This window comes from Primulina tabacum, chromosome 16 (genome assembly GCF_025594145.1).
Source record: "Primulina tabacum isolate GXHZ01 chromosome 16, ASM2559414v2, whole genome shotgun sequence".
Classification (NCBI taxonomy): Eukaryota; Viridiplantae; Streptophyta; class Magnoliopsida; order Lamiales; family Gesneriaceae; genus Primulina; species Primulina tabacum.
Window position 1 is genome coordinate 21,554,225 of NC_134565.1, and position 20,247 is coordinate 21,574,471.

The window sequence follows — 20,247 nt, forward strand, 5'->3', positions numbered from 1 at the left end:
GCAGACAACTGACTGATCAGTTGCTACATTCAGTTGTGAGCTTATAAGCCATTGCTTATCAGCTGATCCTTTAGCTGTACACGTCATCAGTTAACGAAGAGGACATTCAACCGACAACAGTACAAAGAAGACTGCAACAAATTGTGGGAACACCGCAAAGCTGCAGTGTACGAATGTCAGAAAGATATTGACATGGAAAGCAACAGATATAAAGATTCAAATTACATTGAATATTACCGTTGAAGATAAGCCTATAAATATTAGAGAAGGGCAATTGAAAAAGTATCCCCGAACAATCAACGATTCACTATTCTATCAATCTTGCTGTTACTATGTTGAAAATCTCATTCAAAAGAATTAGAAGCTCACACTTATCAGATTTATTCGTAGCATTCTAGACTACTTTTCGAGCTTACTAGCACAAATCATCTTGTTGTAAATTCGATCTCAAAAGAGATCAGCTGTGTTAAGTCCAGTTGAGTACGGTGAAACATATTGTAAACAAAGAGTTTCAGTTTTGGCATTGTTAAGTCCAAACTGAAGTGGGTCTGTACAAGTGTTTGTAGTCTTTTAGTGGATATCCAATCCTTGTGATAGAAGGGGTGACGTAGGAGTGATTGAAATCTCCGAACATCCATAAAATCTCGTGTATTCTCATTTCAGTTTTCATTCTATCTGTCAGTCAGTTTATTTCCGCACTTTATTGTTAACAGATTGATATCGACTGACAAGATTCCGAGTTTCAGTTTGTCACTAAACTGACCCAACATTCGAAAAGATTGTGAAAATCGTGAGTGTTTATTCAACCCCCCCTTCTAAACTCCTGCAACAGTTAATTGATCCTATCAAGTGGTATCAGAGCTAGGTTGAATCTTGTCCCAGAATATTCTTATCCACAAACTGATCACCATGATTTCATTCAATAAAATACCAATGTCTTCCAGAGAAGATTTCGATGATTGGAAAATCAGAATGCAAACTCATTTAGCCGCACAAGACGACGACATGTGGTATGTCATTTGTCACGCCCCGAAACTCGGGATTTGACACCGGCGTTGTTCATCAGTCACACAATCGAAAAACAACCAGCCTCGTAGCACAGTATAAACCGAAACCAGTTTATTTCATAAATTCGCAAAAACAACCATTGTCTTTACAACTGAATAAATTGAACAAATTGCGGAAGCGTTTACAATTAAAATAAACCTACTAAAATTCTTAAATCCTTGCAGCAAAATTCTCGAAATTTAAATAATTTCACCAGCCCCAAAATTTATCCGACTCTTCTTCCTCAACCTGTTCCTCTGTTTTATCTTCGGATTTATCTGGGAAGGTTGTAAGGGGTGAGTATTTTGGGAAATACTCAGCAAGTGGGGGCCGTTCGAGTACACAACAACATGCATATAAAATTCGAAATACGTACACACACACACACCATGCATAAATTGACTCATACCACATTCGTATCCTTGACCTGACACTGAGATTCCTCTACTTTCAATGGTTTACTGACGTCAGTCCCTAATTTTTATTCCTCTAAGGGGGCGAGGCCGGATCGGTTATATCCCCACCGTATGAGGGTCATATCATAGTTGGGATTCCCTCCCATATCAAGTTGAATCCTCACAGTGTCAACATAAAACTCATGCACAAATCGTAGCCAGAAGGGGTAGAAGAAGAATTGTACTCGACCGAAATTTCGAAAATACGAAAATGCATACACCGAAATTACACATTTAAAACAAGCCCACTTACCTTAGATATCGTAGAAAACGTGAATAGAGGGAATTCCTGTAGTGGAATTTCGAACCCTAGCTTCGGGGTTGGACTGCAGCAGCGCTTCGCTTCTTCGCACACTGAGAGAGCAAGCTCTCGAAAATCCTAAGAAAACTAGGAGAGAAACTCGAAAAACTGGAGTAGAAAATGGTGTGAATTTTCGAGTTATAGGCCCTCCTATTTATAGGGGTTGGCTGCTATCTCGATAGATGTCATCCGCGCGTTTAAACTTGAATCAAATCTCCATCCAAAATCGTGATCAAATCTAAATTTTATTCTTTATCCTAGACCTAAATTTCGAAATTCATGTATGTATCCCAAGGATAAATTTCGAAATTTATGCTTTGCCCAGCCTGCAAAATTTCAACTTTTGTGTCTAATTCCCAATATTCGGTAGACTTTTTATTTCCTAAAATAATAAAAATTATATTTCTTAAATCCCACAAATTTGCTGACTTAAACCCGAAATTTAGTAGTATTTTTCCCAAATAAGATTTTGATTATTTTCCTAAAATCCTGGTAGTTGAATCTTTTCCAAGCTGCATTTATCGTGTAAACTTTTCACTTTATCTATGATTTTCGAAAATTCCCTAATATTCTTTCAATATTATTTTCGAAAATCCCATGATAAAATCCTCAAGATTTTTAGTTCCAAGATTGGGTTATCTTCTTGCTTAAATCTTTATCCAGGTATATCAAATCTTAGATCTATATCCGATAAAATTCTGCATATCTCAAATTCCGAAAAAAATATACACGATATTATTTAAATTCTTGCGTTCCAAAAAATGCCACATCACAAATTCCGAAAATCTCGCAAATCTTGGTACAAAATATTATCATGATAAAATCTAAAATCCTGGATTTTATATCCCTCCCTCCTGATGGGAAGTTTCGTCCTCGAAACTTGGGTTGGCTTGGTCTCCGAAGAGGTACGGGTACTGGTTTCTCATCCTTTCTTCTAGCTCCCACGTGGCTTCTCTTTCGTTGTGGTTCGAGCATTGTACCTTGACGTAGGGAATGATTCGTCGTCTCAGTGCTTGGTTCTTGGTGTCCACGACTCTAATGGGAACTTCTTCGTACTTCAGCTCTTTTCCCAAGTTACTTTCGATTATGAGCGGTTCTACTTCCAACACGTGGCTTGGATCCGAGATGTATTTCCGTAGTTGGGACACGTGGAAAACATTACGAATTCTAGACATGTTTGGCGGCAGCGCCAATCTGTATGCCAGTGTGCCTACTTTTTCCAAAATTTCAAAGGGTCCTACATAACGGGGGTTTAGCTTCCCGGCTTTACTGAATCGGACAACTCCTTTCATAGGCGACACTTTCACGTTGGCCTTCTCGCCAACGTTGAATTCCACTGGCCTTCTTTTCAGATCTGCCCAACTCTTTTGTCGGTCTTGAGCTGCCTTGAGTTTCTCTCGGACTACTGTAACCTTGTCTACTGTTATCTGTACGAGCTCGGGTCCTACTACTGCTTTTTCTCCCACTTCATCCCAATAAAGTGGTGATCGACATTTCCTTCCATAAAGAGCTTCGTATGGGGCCATTTCAATGCTGCTGTGATAGCTGTTGTTGTAAGCAAACTCAATTAAAGGTAGATGAGTGCTCCAATTGCTACTGAATTCAAGAGTGCATGCTCGCAGCATATCTTCCAAAGTTTGGATGGTTCTCTCCGTTTGTCCATCGGTTTGAGGATGATAGGCCGTACTTAGGGTTACTTTCGTTCCCATGGCCTCTTGAAAGCTCTTCCAAAAGCGCGAGACGAACCTTGGGTCTCTGTCAGACAGGATGCTCACTGGTACTCCATGAAGTCTTACAATATTGTCCATGTACAGTGTAGCTAATTTGTCCAGATTGTAGTTCATACGGACGGGTAGGAAGTGTGCAGATTTTGTAAGTCTATCTACAATTACCCATATTCCGTCCTGACCTTGCCTTGACTTTGGCAATCCTATCACAAAGTCCATGGAGATATGGTCCCACTTCCACTCAGGTATCTCCAACGGTTGCAATAATCCTCCGGGTCGCTGGTGCTCTACTTTGACCTGTTGACAAACCTGACACTTAGAGACGAATACTGCCACATCTCTTTTCATTCCGTTCCACCAAAAATTCCTCTTAAGGTCTCTGTACATTTTTGTACTGCCTGGATGGACTGAAAACTTGGACTTGTGTGCTTCTGATAGTATTTCTTGGCGAAGGTTATCGTTGTTCGGTACGCACAGTCGTCCATTCATCCAAACGACTCCCTTGTCATCAATTTGTAGATCTTGAGACTTCCCGTTTTTGACTTGTTCCTTAAGTTTCTTTAGCTCGGGGTCTCGGTCCTGATTTAACTTGACGGTCTCCTACAGACATGGCTGGGCGGAGAGTAAAGCTAGAGTGATCTTGCCTCCATTTTCCGACTCAGAGCATCGGCCACTTTGTTCGCTTTACCTGGATGGTAACTTATAGTCAAGTCGTAATCCTTCAATAGTTCGATCCATCGCCTTTGCCTCATGTTTAGTTCTTTTTGGGTGAACAAGTACTTGAGACTCTGGTGATCTGTGAAAATTTCGCACTTGGCACCATAGAGATAGTGCCTCTAGATTTTTAAGGCAAAGACAACTGCTGCTAACTCAAGATCATGCGTACGGTAGTTCTTTTCGTGCGGTTTCAACTGTCTTGACGCATAGGCGATCACTCTTCCCTCTTGCATGAGTACGCATCCCAGACCTTCCTTAGATGCGTCACTGTAGATGGTGAATTCCTTATCTTCAGTAGGTAAGATTAGCACTGGCGTGGATGCAAGTTTTTCTTTCAATGTCTGAAAACTTTTCTCGCAACCTTCGTCCCAGATGAACTTGGAATTCTTCTGAGTGAGCTTAGTCAGTGGTATAGCTATGGAAGAAAAACCTTCGACGAACTTCCTGTAATAACCTGCCAGTCCAAGAAAGCTCCTGATGTCTGTGGTGTTCTTAGGTTTTGGCCACTCTGTAATTGCCTCAACTTTCTTGGGATCCACTGATACTCCTGCTTCCGAGATCACATGTCCTAAAAAGGATACACTCTTAAGCCAGAACTCACATTTCTTAAACTTAGCATATAACTCTTTCTCCCTCAGTGTCTGTAGTGCAAGGCGGAGGTGCTCTTCATGTTCTTCCTCGTTGGGAGAATAAATGAGGATGTCATCAATAAATACCACTACGAACCGGTCCAGAAATGGTTTGAACACTCTGTTCATTAGGTCCATAAAGGCTGCAGGCGCATTAGTCAACCCAAAAGGCATCACTGTGAACTCATAATGCCCATGTCTTGTCCGAAAAGCTGTTTTGGAGATATCTTCAGCCTTGACCTTCAGATGGTAGTATCCAGTCCTCAGATCCAATTTAGAAAAGATGGCGGCTCCTTTAAGCTGATCAAACAGATCGTCTATCCGAGGTAGAGGGTACCTGTTCTTGATTGTGATCTTGTTCAATTCTCTGTAATCGATGCACAATCTCATACTACCGTCTTTCTTCTTTACGAAGAGTACTGGAGCTCCCCATGGGGACACACTAGGTCGAATTTGCTTTTTGTCCAGCAATTCTTGGAGTTGCTCTTTTAGCTCCTTGAGTTCCGCTGGCGCCATCCTGTAAGGTGCTTTAGAGATTGGTGCTGCACCAGGAACCAGATTAATTTCGAACTCAACTTCGCGGTCCGGAACTGTCCCTGGGAGTTCTTCTAGGAAAACATCCGGGAACTCACATACTATTGGGATGTCTTCTATCCTCATTTCGACTTCTCCTTGCACTTCGTTGATCATTGCTAGGTAGATGTCTTCTCCGGATTTCATGGCCTTCCATGCCTGGGAAGCGGAAAGGAGTGATTTTCGTTCCTTGGATTTACCATGATACACGATCTCTGCCTGATTTGGGGTTCGGAGCTTAACTCTTTTCCCTTTACAGTCCACTATTGCATGGTTTTTGGCTAACCAGTCCATCCCTAGAATGATGTCAAAATCGACCATAACCAATTGTATCAAGTCGGCACTGAAAGTCTGATTAGCGATACCGATCTTACAATCCTTGTGAATTTCATGAGTTTCTATGGTCTTACTCGTAGGTGTGGCTATCCGAAAAGGTTCAGTTAGAGATTCGGGATTAAGTCCTACTTTCTTAGCAAACCTTTTAGACACAAAAGAGTGTGTAGTACCACAGTCAAACAATGCATAAGCAGGTACTTTTTGAAGTAAGATGGTACCTGATACGACTTCATTGGCGTCGTCTGCCTCTTCTTGGTTCATAGCGAACACCCTGGCATTAGGCTTATTCTCCTTTGGTTTGTTGGGGTTAGCTCCCACATTCGGCCCAGTTCCCTTGTTGGGCCCAGCTGCTTGATTGGCGGCTGTAGGATAATCTGCGATCCTGTGCCCTGATTTCCCACATCCGAAGCACGCACCACTGGCTCTTCGACATTCCTCGGGGTGTCTGAAATCCGCACTTCGGGCATGGCTTGGGTTCTTAATGGTTGGCCGCTGAGGTTTGCCCTGAGGAAGGTCCGCCTGATTGGTTTGGCTTTCTGAACTTCTGACCGCCTTGAGAAGACTGACCGGCGTGGGGTCGCTTGTTCTTATTCTCTCCCTCTCTGCGGCGGATGTCGGTTTCAGCTCGGATAGCTGCGCCCATAAGATCTGCAAAATTGGCGGGCTGGTAAACTGCTAAGGCTGACTGGATTCTACTGTTTAATCCTCTCTTGAAGCGGTGCAGCTTCAAAACTTCGTCCGCCATGATGGCCGGAGCATAAGATCCAAGGGCATTAAACTGAGACGTGTACTCCACTACTGACATGTCTGGATCTTGAGTGAGATTTTCAAACTCACTTAACTTCTGCAATCTGACCTCTGCCGGATAGTACTGTTTCAGAAATATTTCTCGGAAGTTTCGCCATGTGATTGGTCCAGCAGCGATCATGGCTGGCGAGACTGCTTCCCACCATTTAGCTGCTCTGTCTTCCAGGAAAGGCACAATCACATCCACTTTGAGTGCCTCGGGAACTTCCAAAAGCCTTAACTGAGTCTCGAAACTCTTTAGCCAACTCTGGCCAACTTCGGGATCAGCGTCCCCTCTGAATATCGGACATCTGTTCTTTCGGAGGGATTCATAATGAAATTTGATTCCATTCGGTGGTGGTGGTGGAGGTGGTTGATTGGCATTTGGGTTTCCCAACCCTTGCAGTGTCGTGGCCACTATGGTGGCTATGGCCATAAGATCAGCTTGGCTTAGATTAACTGCAGGCGGTGGTCCATTCTCCTGTCGATCTTCGCGATCGGCATTAGCGTAACGCGGGTTGCGGTTTTGCCTTGGGGGTCTGCCGGCCATTTTCCTACATTCGCAAATTCTAAAAATTGGTACGAGTAGGTTCATGCAATAGATTGCGCAGAAGTAAATTGAAATCAATGGAACAAATAAAATATTTTATTGATTTCTCAAACAGGAAAATAAATGAACATGATCAATCTAAATAAATAAATGTACTGAAGAAAAGAAAATGTAGCAACAACGGAAATACTACAAAAAGAAATGGTCCACTAAACGTTCTAATCTGCTATCTCGCCATTTCCCACTGCCACATCACGTGGGGCTTCTTCCTCCTCGGGGTCATCAGGCATCTCTGGGTCTATGAAATCTGCCAGCTGCATCGGAAGGCTATGATTTTCTGATTCCAACTCAGCAATCTGTTCCCTGTGGGTCAGAATCTTTCCTATCGCGTCATTCAATTCATTTCTTGCGTGTGCGCAGTTTGTTTCATTCTTCTGGATGAGCTCCTTCTCCTTTGCTTTCCTCTCGTCTACCTCCTTGGATAGCCTTTGGTTATTCTCAGATAATTGCATGATCACATTCCAGGATTCTTCAATTTTTTTCTTATCCCTCAGTCGGGCTTGACGGGCTTCAGACAGTTCTATGGTGCGTCTATCCACTTCCTCCTTAGCTTGCTTGGCTTGACTCATCGTTATTTGTAATGAATCTCGCAGTTCGCAGTTATGTTCTTTAACGAGCTCAAACATTTGGAAGACCTCGTCAATTCTTTTCTCTGCTGTCTCCAGTTTGGTAGTCAGATTTTCCACTTGTTGCCTCCTCTCAAGATTACTAGCTCTCAGCCTCCTGATAGTCCTATCCTGGTGTCCTATAGCCAATTCCTTTAAATGTATAGGAGCCTGAGCGCGCGTGCGAGGTCGGTGATTATCCACCTGGGTCGTCTCCCTAAGAGTAATCGGGGTCACTTTCTTACGAGCGGTGACACAGAAACGAGCCATTTCCTGAAACAATAAAGAAAAGAAACGCTCAGAATATCAAAAATAGGATAAAATAAATATCAAGAACTAATAGTGCAAGGTATCAAAATTTATATGTATTTTTCGAAAATTTCCGAAAATAGGAGGTTAAAGCTGGCGGGTTGACTCGATGATTCGGCCGAGTTGACTCGCCGGGTTGACTCGCCGGAGTACGGTCGGAGTAAAGGCGCGCGTTGGCGAAGAAGTCAGGGTCTCGGAACCGGCGATGTCACGGCCAGAATCGGTCGGAAGTTACCTAATTTGGCCGGAAAATTCGCGCAACTCGCTAACTATCTCGAATTTGGGCGTTTACGATTGGTTGATCCAATCTGAAAATTGATTGTTAAGAAACGTTACCCATGGATTGTGTATCGTTTGTGTAAAATTAATTTAAAATCGGAGTAGTATTGGTAGGGTAATTGGACAAAACAAAATTCGGCGTTTAGGGTTTACACGCCCTAGTTCTTAGATCTGAAATTACGGCTTCACCCGAACACTAAATCTGAAATTGGTTGAGGGCTATTGTTCGTTTCGTCGAGACGATTTCGGAACTGGTCTCTGATTGAACACACATTACCGGAATCGGCGGAAAAGCTCGGCGGCGCACGTAAGGTGCTGTTTGGCCGAAATCCGAATTTTTTTTTTTTTGAAACTCGATTCTTCCACTCGGATTTTGAACCTGGCGGCTCTGATACCACTTAAATGTCACGCCCCGAAACTCGGATTTGACACCGGCGTTGTTCATCAGTCACACAATCGAAAAACAACCAGCCTCGTAGCACAGTATAAACCGAAACCAGTTTATTTCATAAATTCGCAAAAACAACCATTGTCTTTACAACTGAATAAATTGAACAAATTGCGGAAGCGTTTACAATTAAAATAAACCTACTAAAATTCTTAAATCCTTGCAGCAAAATTCTCGAAATTTAAATAATTTCACCAGCCCCAAAATTTATCCGACTCTTCTTCCTCAACCTGTTCCTCTGTTTTATCTTCGGATTTATCTGGGAAGGTTGTAAGGGGTGAGTATTTCGGGAAATACTCTGCAAGTGGGGGCCGTTCAAGTACACAACAACATGCATATAAAATTCGAAATATGTACACACACACACACCATGCATAAATTGACTCATACCACATTCGTATCCTTGACCTGACACTGAGATTCTTCTACTTTCAATGGTTTACTGACGTCAGTCCCTAATTTTTATTCCTCTAAGGGGGCGAGGCCGGATCGGTTATATCCCCACCGTATGAGGGTCATATCATAGTTGGGATTCCCTCCCATATCAAGTTGAATCCTCACAGTGTCAACATAAAACTCATGCACAAATCGTAGCCAGAAGGGGTAGAAGAAGAATTGTACTCGACCGAAATTTCGAAAATACGAAAATGCATACACCGAAATTACACATTTAAAACGAGCCCACTTAGCTTAGATATCGTAGAAAACGTGAATAGAGGGAATTCCTGCACTGGAATTTCGAACCCTAGCTTCGGGGTTGGACTGCAGCAGCGCTTCGCTTCTTCGCACACTGAGAGAGCAAGCTCTCGAAAATCCTAAGAAAACTAGGAGAGAAACTCGAAAAACTGGAGTAGAAAATGGTGTGAATTTTCGATTTATAGGCCCTCCTATTTATAGGGGTTGCCTGCTATCTCGATAGATGTCATCCGCGCGTTTAAACTTGAATCAAATCTCCATCCAAAATCGTGATCAAATCTAAATTTTATTCTTTATCCTAGACCTAAATTTCGAAATTCATGTATGTATCCCAAGGATAAATTTCGAAATTTATGCTTTGCCCAGCCTGCAAAATTTCAACTTTTGTGTCTAATTCCCAATATTCGGTAGACTTTTTATTTCCTAAAATAATAAAAATTATATTTCTTAAATCCCACAAATTTTCTGACTTAAACCCGAAATTTAGTAGTATTTTTCCCAAATAAGATTTTGATTATTTTCCTAAAATCCTGGTAGTTAAATCTTTCCCAAGCTGCATTTATCGTGTAAAGTTTTCCCTTTATCTATGATTTTCAAAAATTCCCTAATATTCTTTCAATATTATTTTCGAAAATCCCATGATAAAATCCTCAAGATTTTTAGTTCCAAGATTGGGTTATCTTCTTGCTTAAATCTTTATCCAGGTATATCAAATCTTAGATCTATATCCAGTAAAATTCTGCATATCTCAAATTCCAAATAAAATATACACGATATTATTTAAATTCTTGAGTTCCAAAAAAATGCCACATCACAAATTCCGAAAATCTCGCAAATCTTGGTACAAAATATTATCATGATAAAATCTAAAATCCTGGATTTTACATCATTACTGAAGGTCCCATGAAAATCTTAACGTCAAATACAGCAGTTTCAATGACTGATGGGGCACCTCATCGCATTGAGAAGCCCATAGAAGAATGGACTACTGAGGATAAAAGGAAAGGCCATCTTGACAATGTGGCTAAGGACATCTTATATAAAATGCTGGATAAAGTCACTTTTAGAAAAATCAAAATGTGAAAAACTGCTAAAAAGATATGGGAGAAACTGATTCAGCTTTGTGAAGGAAACGAACAAACCAAAGAGAACAAGCTATCAGTCGCTGTTCAGAAATTTGATAATATCAAGATGAAGGTTGGAGAATCGATGCACGAATATGATGAGAGGGTCAGTGGAATTATAAACGAGCTGAATGCACTTGGAAAGGTGTATTCTAACAAAGAAATAGCACTGAAGGTGGTCAGAAGTCTTCCCAAAGAGTGGGATGTCAAGACTATGGCTATGCGTGAATCAAAGGACCTTAACAAGATTGAATTTCATGATTTTTTTGTTGATCTAAAGGCATACGAGTTAGAACTACAAACCAGAGAAGGGGAACCTTCTACATCAAATGTCACAACTGCTTTAACTGCTGTCAAGATGGAACCAACTGGTTCAGTTGACAAATCTGCTGATCAACTGAGCGATGACATAATGTCATTGTTTGTCAAGAAGTTTGGAAGGTTTATGAGGAGAAATCAAGGAAAATTCCAGAAACAATATCAGAAAAATCAATCCAAAGAAGAACCTTATACTTGCTACAACTGTGGTAAGACTGGCCATTTCATTGCTGACTGTCCTAAGCCAAAGAAGGACAGTCGATGATCAACTGAAAAGGGAAAGAAGCCCTATGAGCACAGAAAAAGAACCAAGGATGACAAGAAATTTCTCAGAAAGAAACATAAGGTGCTTCTAGCTGAGGAGAGTAAGTCAAAGTGGGCAGAAACTAAGAGTGAGGAGTCAGAACTTAAAAGCCCAATCAGTTCAAGTGATGTTGGAGAAGAAGTCAGGTGCTTAATGGCAGATGATGCTGAACTAAAGTCAACAAGGTATTTGACTTCAGCTCTACTGATTTCACTCGTGAGGAACTCATTACCACATTGCATGACATGGTAATTGAGTATCACAAACTTTGCTCGATCATTTGAGAAAGTCAGAACGGAGCAAAATGATCCCAATGATAACAAAACTGAAACTGATGAGTCAGTTGATGTGTTGAGTTTAAAAAGGGAGATTGTAAAGCAAAAAACTAAAATGATTGAGAACCAAGCTATAATATATCAGTTAAAAACTAAAATTTCAAATCATTATTACTGATTCAAGCGTGGAACAAGTCTTCAGTTGCATTGACTGAAATGCAGAATTCACAAAAATCAGTTAATGATAAAACTGGTTTAGGCTTTAACAGTCATGTTGAAAATCCTATAAGTGATACACAGCTAAGGTTGAATGAAAACAAAGGAAAGTACATTACCTTTGTAAAATCAACTATGGTAAATCAATTTTCAGAACTAAGTAAACCAACTGTTCAAACGACTGAAAGTAAAAACAGAGCCAAACGGTATGGAATTGGATATAACTCTAAGAGTTCAACTGATTCAAGAAACTGGTCACCTAAATAATTCAGTTACAAAAATCAGCACTCAAGGAATGACTATTACAATTACTACAACTGTAAGCCAGTTCAAAAACGGTATGAAAAGAACAGTCAGTTGAAGAAGGGTATAAGTCATACTGTTTCTTCCTCACACCACACACTTAATACCCAAAAGACGAGAAAAACTATTTGGAACACAGTAACTAGAATGTCAGTTAAACTGATCCAAGTCTGGGTTCCAAAAGGACTAATCAGTTTAGGACCCAAATGAATATAGGTACCAAGATCATATACTGTGTGTGATTGCAGGTGACAGCTACAAACAAGGAATCCACCTGGTATCTAGACAATGAATGTTCACGGCATATGACAGGGGATGCAAATCTGCTATCTCAACTGATCAAATACACTGGACCAAACATAAGTTTTGGAGATAACTCCAAAGGTAAAACTGTGGGTAAAGGTAAGATTATCCATGGTAAATTTATTGTCAAAGATGTTTTACTAGTTGAGAATTTGAAGTATAACCTGATTAGTATCAGTCAGTTATGCGACAATAATTTCTCAATTTAGTTCGACAAACACACTTGTTCAGTTAGAGACTCAACCGATGAGGTCATTCTAACTGGCAATCGTTGTGGAAATACTTACAAAGTAAGTTGGTCTGATCAACCTTATGAACCAGTTTGTTTCATTGCTTCCAAATCTTCTAAAAACTGATTGTGACATAATAGGTTGAACCACTTAAACTTTAAATCTATTGCATATCTGAGTAACCATGATCTTGTAACTGGTTTGCCCAAAATAGACTTCTCAAAAGATAAAACTTGTTCAGCATGTCAGTTTGGTAAGCAAGTAAGATCTTCATTCAAAAACAGAGGTTGTAAATCATCCTCACGATGCTTAGAACTGTTACATATGGATCTTTTTGGTCCAATATCACTTATGAGTTTAGGGTGAATGAAATACACCTTAGTAGTTGTGGATGATTTTTCAAGATTTACTTGGGTTATCTTTCTCAAATCCAAAGACCAAACTACTGCACAACTGATTAAGCTTTCAAAAGATTATTAAATGAAAAATCAGTTGGGATTGATCGAATAAAGTCTGATAGAGGGACTGCATTTATCAATCAAAATCTTTCAAAATTTTTAGAAAATACTTGGATCAAGCATGAGCTCTCAGAATCTAGAACTCCTCAGCAAAATGGTGTAGCTGAGAGAAGAAATTGGACCTTTAAAGAAACTGCTAGAACAATGCTTGCTAATTCTGGTATTTCTCAAAAGTTTTGGGCAGAAGCAGTAAACAGTGCATGTGAAACTCAGAACAAGATCAATGATTAATAAGAATAATTTGAAAACACCATATGAGATCTGGTATGGACTAAAAAGTGTGGTTTCCTACTTCAAAATATTCGGCTGCAGATGTTTTATTCTTGATAATGGTAAAAATTATTTAAAAGCTTTTGATGCTAAATCTGCAGAGGGAATATTTCTTGGATATTCTTCAGTTAGTAAAGCTTATAGAGTTTTTAATAAAAGTTATTTAAATGTTGAAGAATCAATACATGTTGTATTTGATGAATCTGTGCTAACTGATCCAGTTGAGCTAGTTGATCGATTTACAGATATCAGTTTGGAGGATGATAATGAAGAAGAGAATCATATCAATCGAAACATCCTTCAAACACCTGAACCAGATGTACTAGATCAATCAGTTGAACAGGAAGTTGTTCCTGATAATCAGTTGGTGGAGCCTATTTATAATATTCAGTTACCAACTAATACAGCTCCAACTGAAACTGAAGAAAACATTCAGTTTCCAACTGAAGAAGTTTCCAGAATTAGTGATAGGTGATCCATATGATCCGGTAAGAACTACAAATCAAATGCTTAATTTATTTATTCACTCAGCTTTCGTTTCACAACTGGAACCGAAGAAAAGTGATGAAGCTCTTGCTGATCCTAACTGGATAAATGCTATGCAAGAAGAGCTAAATCAGTTTACCCATAACAATGTCTGAAACTTAGTTCCAAGACCTTTCTCTAAAACTGTAATAGGTACAAAATGGGTATTCAGAAACAAACTGAACGAAGATGGTTCAGTTGTACGCAACAAAGCAAGATTTGTAGCTCAAGGATATAGGCAAGAAGAAGGAATTAACTACGATGAAACATTTGCACCAATTGCAAGAATGGAAGTAATCAGAATGTTCCTTGCCTATGCATCATTCGAGAATTTTAAAGTCTACCAGATGGACGTGAAAAGTGCCTTTCTGAATGGTCAGTTGCAGGAAGAAGTTTATGTTGAAGAACCACCAGATTTTATCAATCACTCTTTTAGTGATCATGTCTATTATCTGAACAAAGCTTTGTATGGTCTCAAACAAGCTCCAAGAGCTTGGTATGAGACACTTTCAAAATTCCTAAATGATCATGATTTTACTGTTGGATCAGTTGATAAGACTTTGTTCAAATTTTCTAAGAATGATCACATTTTACTTGTGCAAATTTATGTTGATGATATTATATTTGAGTCAACTAACCCAAAATTATGTTAGAAGTTTACAAAGTTAATGCAGGACAAATTCGAGATAAGTATGATGGGTGAACTGACATTTTTCCTCGGTCTGCAAGTAAAGCAACTGGAAACTGGTATTTTTATTAGTCAGATCAAATATACAAAGGAATTGCTCAAGAAATTTGGCATGGAAACATGTTCAGCTACAAGTACTCCCATGAGTTCATCAGTCAAGCTAGACAATGGTCAAAGGGGAATATCAGTTGAGACGACACTCTACAGAGGTTTAATAGGTTCAATATTGTACCTTACTGCTAGTCGTCCTGATATTGTATTTGCTGTTTGTATGTGTGCTAGATTTCAGGCAAATCCTAAGCAATTGCTTTTTTCAGCTGGCAAACGTATTTTAAAATAACTTAAAGGCACACAAAATGTGGGATTATGGTATGCTAAAGACTCTTCTTTCAATTTAGTTGGATATTCAGATGCAGATTATGTAGGATGTAAGCTAGATCGTAAAAGAACCAGAGGATCTTGTTAGTTTATAGGAGACAGACTGATCTCATGGTTCTGCAAGAAGCAAACATCCATAGCTACTTTGTGGGGACCCGGGCTCTAACTCGATTCTTTTTGGGATTAGTTGGATCTTTGCTAGAAAATGTCGGTCAAATTTTCGCTTTTAACATTAATTCAAATGTATATAAACATGCACAAGGTCTTCATTTATTTTATTTCTACAAATATAATATACATGTCTTGTCCAGTACATATTCAACAAACCAGTATTCAAATACAGTACATGACAAAGGTACAACTACTAGTACATCTGCTATGCCCGTGATCACCACGCTATATCCATCTCTCATCTCTGTTGCGACCCAGATCCTGCCCTACATGTTGTTATGCAAACATACAGACACAACAACAGCCGGAAACTCCGGTGAGAATAAATCCCAGTATAAAACATGTGTACATGCATGTCATGCAGTTTCGTACAAATCATAACACATAATCAGTAATTATGACACATTAGTGAATACAGATAAAACAATCTGACTCTTACTCTTTAACTCGACTCATATCTAAGTCTATGGATCCCGGTGTGTATAAGATGTAACAGATCTCCCACCTACTCTCCCAATCGTGGTGGCGTTACATTTTATTCCTAAACTTTGGTCTGGTCTGTATCGAAATCTACAATCGGAGTGAATTTGATCCGAAGCATCGATATCACCGAACGTTTAGAAAATTGGCGTATCTACCAATGACACTCCTATCTCAGTACATATATATAAATCAATATAAAGTACAAACATAACAAGTATGTGATTTTGTTGGGAAACTCAAATTGAATCTCATTTGAGTTGTGTCTTCCCCAAACAAACATTGAATTATACCTTTCGTTGCACAATCTGTGTCGTAATCGAAGTCTCGATGTTGAATCTGTCAATATCAATCTGAAATGGCAATGTTCAATAGATACAAGATCAACATTCAACTCAACCAATACATGTATGTAGCAATATTCATTCTCAGTACATTTCGACGGCATAATGACGTACTTTCTCGATACCGATCAACTCAAATCTCAACATATATCAACAAGTCATAATCCTCAATTCATAATCAGCACAATATACTCATTATCATCTGAAAATCTGCATATCTCAACTCAATACATGCTGAAAATCATAATCATGTCATATGCTATCATTTTACGTTTCTACGATGTCTATGATCTCAAGAACACATAACTACAAGCATATCAGAATTTCTCCAACATGTAAACTTCAAACTATCTAGGAATTGAATAAAACTTACATCCTCTTGTATCCTTTGATGCAAGGAGCACAAATATAACTTGAATTAAAAATTGGATGGCTAGATCTTGAGTAATCACAATTCAAAGATGGAATGAAACTTGAGAATTTCTATGGAGTGCTCTCGGTTCTTGCCTGCTGAATTCATGAGGAAAGGAAGACACATACACTATATATGCATGGCAAGGACACATGGTTTAATTTTTGATCAACACGTCTCGCGCTTATGCGCGATATCACTCGCGTATATGCGCGAGACCTACTGGTCTCGGCAATGTCAATCTTAACTCCTCGCGCATATGCGCGCTTCATCTCGCGCATATGCTCCAAATATTCTGGAGGTGTCGCGCATATGCGCGTATCTACTCGCGCATGTGCGCCAATGTTTCTGGAAATGTCGCGCATATGCGCCGGACTAGTGGCGCATATGCGCCATATGCGCCGAGCTCATCTCACACCAAAAATTGCATCTACTTTTCCGTCTCTTCCGATCCGATACAATGCGTCTACAATCCCCTTAATTATCAACAAAACAAGTCTGATTATGATAATCCAATTCTCGGGCCTTACATTTCTCCCCCTCTAAGAAATGATTTCGTCCTCGAAATCGACTTCAATCAATCAAAGTATATACAAGATGCAATATAATCAAAACTGAATAAATAATCACGTCATAGAAATAGCTCGGGATATCTCTGTCTCGTATCTGCTTCTGTCTCCCAAGTCGCTTCCTCGATGCCATGACGACTCCACTGGACTTTCACAAGTGGAATATTCTTTGTCCTGAGCTGCTTCTCTTTCCGATCAAGAATCTGTATCGGTTGCTCAACATAACTCAAAGTCTGATCAAGCTCGGCTTCGTCAGGCTGAATGATATGAGAAATATCTGGCATATATCTACGCAACATCGATACATGAAAAACGTCATGTATCCCAGATAAAGAAGGAGGAAGAGCCAGTCGATATGCTCGATCGCCAATCTTCTCAAGAATCTCGTAAGGACCGATGTATCTAGGAGACAACTTTTCCACGCTTGCCAAATCTGACAATGCCTCTGAAAGGAGAAATCTTCAAAAACACTCTGTCTCCTTGTTCAAATACTAACGGTCTACGTCTGATATTGGCATACTTGCCTTGTCTATCCTGTGCCGTCTTCATTCTCTTCTGGATTATCTTTACCTTCTCAGTCATTTCACGAATTATATCAGGCCCAAGTTCTGGTACCTCAAGAATATCATCCCAGTACAACGGAGATCTGCACTTCTTGCCATACAAGGCTTCAAACGGAGCCATCTCAATGCTCGTCTGATAGCTGTTGTTGTACGAGAATTCACAAAGTGGCAGTGAATCTTGCCAACTAGTGCCGAAATCTAGCACTACAGCTCTCAACATGTCTTCTAAAGTCTGGATAGTCCGCTCTGACTGTCCATCTGTCTGGGGATGAAAGGCAGTACTCAGGTGCAATGTCGTACTTAAAGCCTGCTTCAAACTGTGCGGAAAGTGTGAAGTGAATCGTGGATCACGATCTGATACGATAGACTTCGGCACACCATGCAATCTGACTACCTCTCTGACATACAACTCTGCCATCTGATCGTGTCGATATGTCATTCTGTATAGAATAAAACACGCTGATTTGGTTAATATGTCAATAATGACCCAAATCGCATCACAGCCCCGGGATGATCGAGGTAACTTCGTCACGAAATCCATGGAAATGTGATCCCATTTCCACTCAGGAATAGATAAACTCTGAAGTAAACCTCCGGGCTTCTTTCTCTCGGCCTTTACCTGTTGGCAATTCAAGCACTTAGACACGAATTCTGCAATATCTGACTTCATCTGTTTCCACCAGAATTGTGTCTTAAAATCGTTGTACATTTTCCTGCCACCAGGATGAATACTAAACCGACTACAGTGCGCTTCTGACATAATCTGTTGTTTCAATTCTGGAACATCTGGCACTACAATACGGTTATTCACATACAGAACAAAATCATGTACCTGATACTCAGACTGATGTCCTGATCTGACCATATCAATCGACTTCTGCACATCCTGATCAGTTCTTTGGGCTTCCTTGATGCTCATAATCAAATCTGGCTCAACTTGAATCGTAGCAAGTTTCAATGGTCTACTATCTGTGTCAAATGCTAAACCAGACAAACAGCAATCTTCAACTAAATTTGAAACACCTATCGTCGATAAGGATAGGGCACATACCTTTCGACTCAAGGCATCTGCTACTGCTATTTGACTTCCCTGGATAGTATTTGATTTCGCAATCAAAATCTTTCAACAAATCAAGCCATCTACGCTGTCTCATGTTCAATTCTGACTGAGAAAACAAATATTTTAGGCTCTTGTAATCAGAGTAGATCTCAAATTTCTCGCCATAAAGATAATGACGCCAAATCTTCAATGCAAAAACAATAGCTGCCAATTCAAGATCATGAATTGGGTATCGAATCTCGTGTGGCTTCAGTTTCTTGAGGCATACGGAATCACATGACCTCGCTGCATAAGAACACATCCTAGCCCTCTGTGAGATGCATCGCAATATACAACGAAATCACCAGTACCTGAAGGAATCATCAAGACAGGTGCACTGGTCAGCCTCTTCTTCAACTCTAGAAAGCTAGACTGACACTCCTCAGACCATACAAACGGAGCATTCTTCTGTGTCAACTGGGTAATCGGCTTTGCAATGCTGGAGAAATCTTTGATGAATCGTCGATAGTACCCTGCCAGACCCATGAAACTGCGTATCTCAGGCACAGAAGTCGGTCTCGGCCAACTGATCACAGCTTCAACTTTACTCGGATCCACAGAAATAACGTCTCCAGATATGACTATGACCAAAGAAGACAACCTGTCTCAGCCAAAACTCACACTTTGACAGTTTAGCAAATAATCTTTCATTTCTCAACGTTTGCAACACAATTCTCAAATGATTGGCATGTTCATTCAGATTCTTAGAATAAACCAAGATATCATCAATAAAAACAATCAAAAACTCATCCAAATACCTCTGAAAGACACGGTTCATCAATCCCATAAACACCGCTGGAGCATTCGTTAAACCAAAAGGCATGACAACAAACTCATAATGTCCATACCTGGTTCGGAATGCTGTCTTCGGTACGTCAACATCTCTAACTCTCAATTGGTGATATCCCGATCGCAAATCAATCTTGGAATAGACAGATGATCCCTGCAACTGATAAAATAAGTCATCAATACGCGGCAATGGATATTTATTCTTCACCGTTGCTTTATTCAGTTGCCGGTAATCGATGCATAATCTCATGGAACCATCTTTCTTGCGCACGAATAGCACTGGAGAACCCCAAGGAGATACACTGGGTCTGATATATCCCTTGGCTAGAAGATCTAACTATGCTTTCAATTCTTTCAACTCTATCGACGCCATCCTATACGGAGCTCGAGATATAGGAACGGTACCTGGAATAAGATCATTACTGAAATTACCTCTCGGGCTGGGGGTAACCCTGGGATCTCATCTGGAAATACATCTGCAAACTCCCGTACTATTGGAAAATCTGCCAATGCCGGGCTCGATTTCTGTAGGTCTACAGAATAATAAGGAACCCCTCTGCTCCTTTCTGCAGCAATCTACTCATAGTCAGAGCAGACACTAAGGGAATCCGAGATCTGGAACCCTTACCGTAGAATTTCCATTCTTCTGTCATTTCAGGTCTGAATCTGACAATCTTAAGAAAACAGTCTACGGTAGCTCTGTACTTGGTTAACATGTCAATCCCGACAATACAATCAAAATCAAATAAGCCAAGTACAACACAGTCTAAATCAATATCATGTCCCTCAAACTGTAGTATACAATGTCTAACTGATGTCACAGATATCAAACCACTTCCCAACAGAGAAG

General features: G+C 40.0%; 1 protein-coding gene and 1 pseudogene across 1 annotated transcript; both read right to left on the reverse strand.

Annotated features, from left to right (window-relative positions):
* Positions 1-4,159: 4,159 nt before the first annotated feature.
* On the reverse strand, positions 4,160-7,121 carry LOC142528401 (uncharacterized; annotated as a pseudogene).
* A 218-nt stretch (positions 7,122-7,339) lies between these two features.
* Positions 7,340-19,647, reverse strand: LOC142528402 (uncharacterized). The gene is made up of 6 exons (XM_075633446.1): positions 19,230-19,647; positions 18,903-19,189; positions 18,506-18,560; positions 17,471-17,719; positions 9,053-9,120; positions 7,340-8,059 (listed from the first exon to the last, which is right to left on the reverse strand). The coding sequence occupies exons 1-6, from the start codon at positions 19,645-19,647 to the stop codon at positions 7,340-7,342; spliced, it is 1,797 nt and encodes a 598-aa protein (XP_075489561.1).
* Positions 19,648-20,247: the final 600 nt, after the last annotated feature.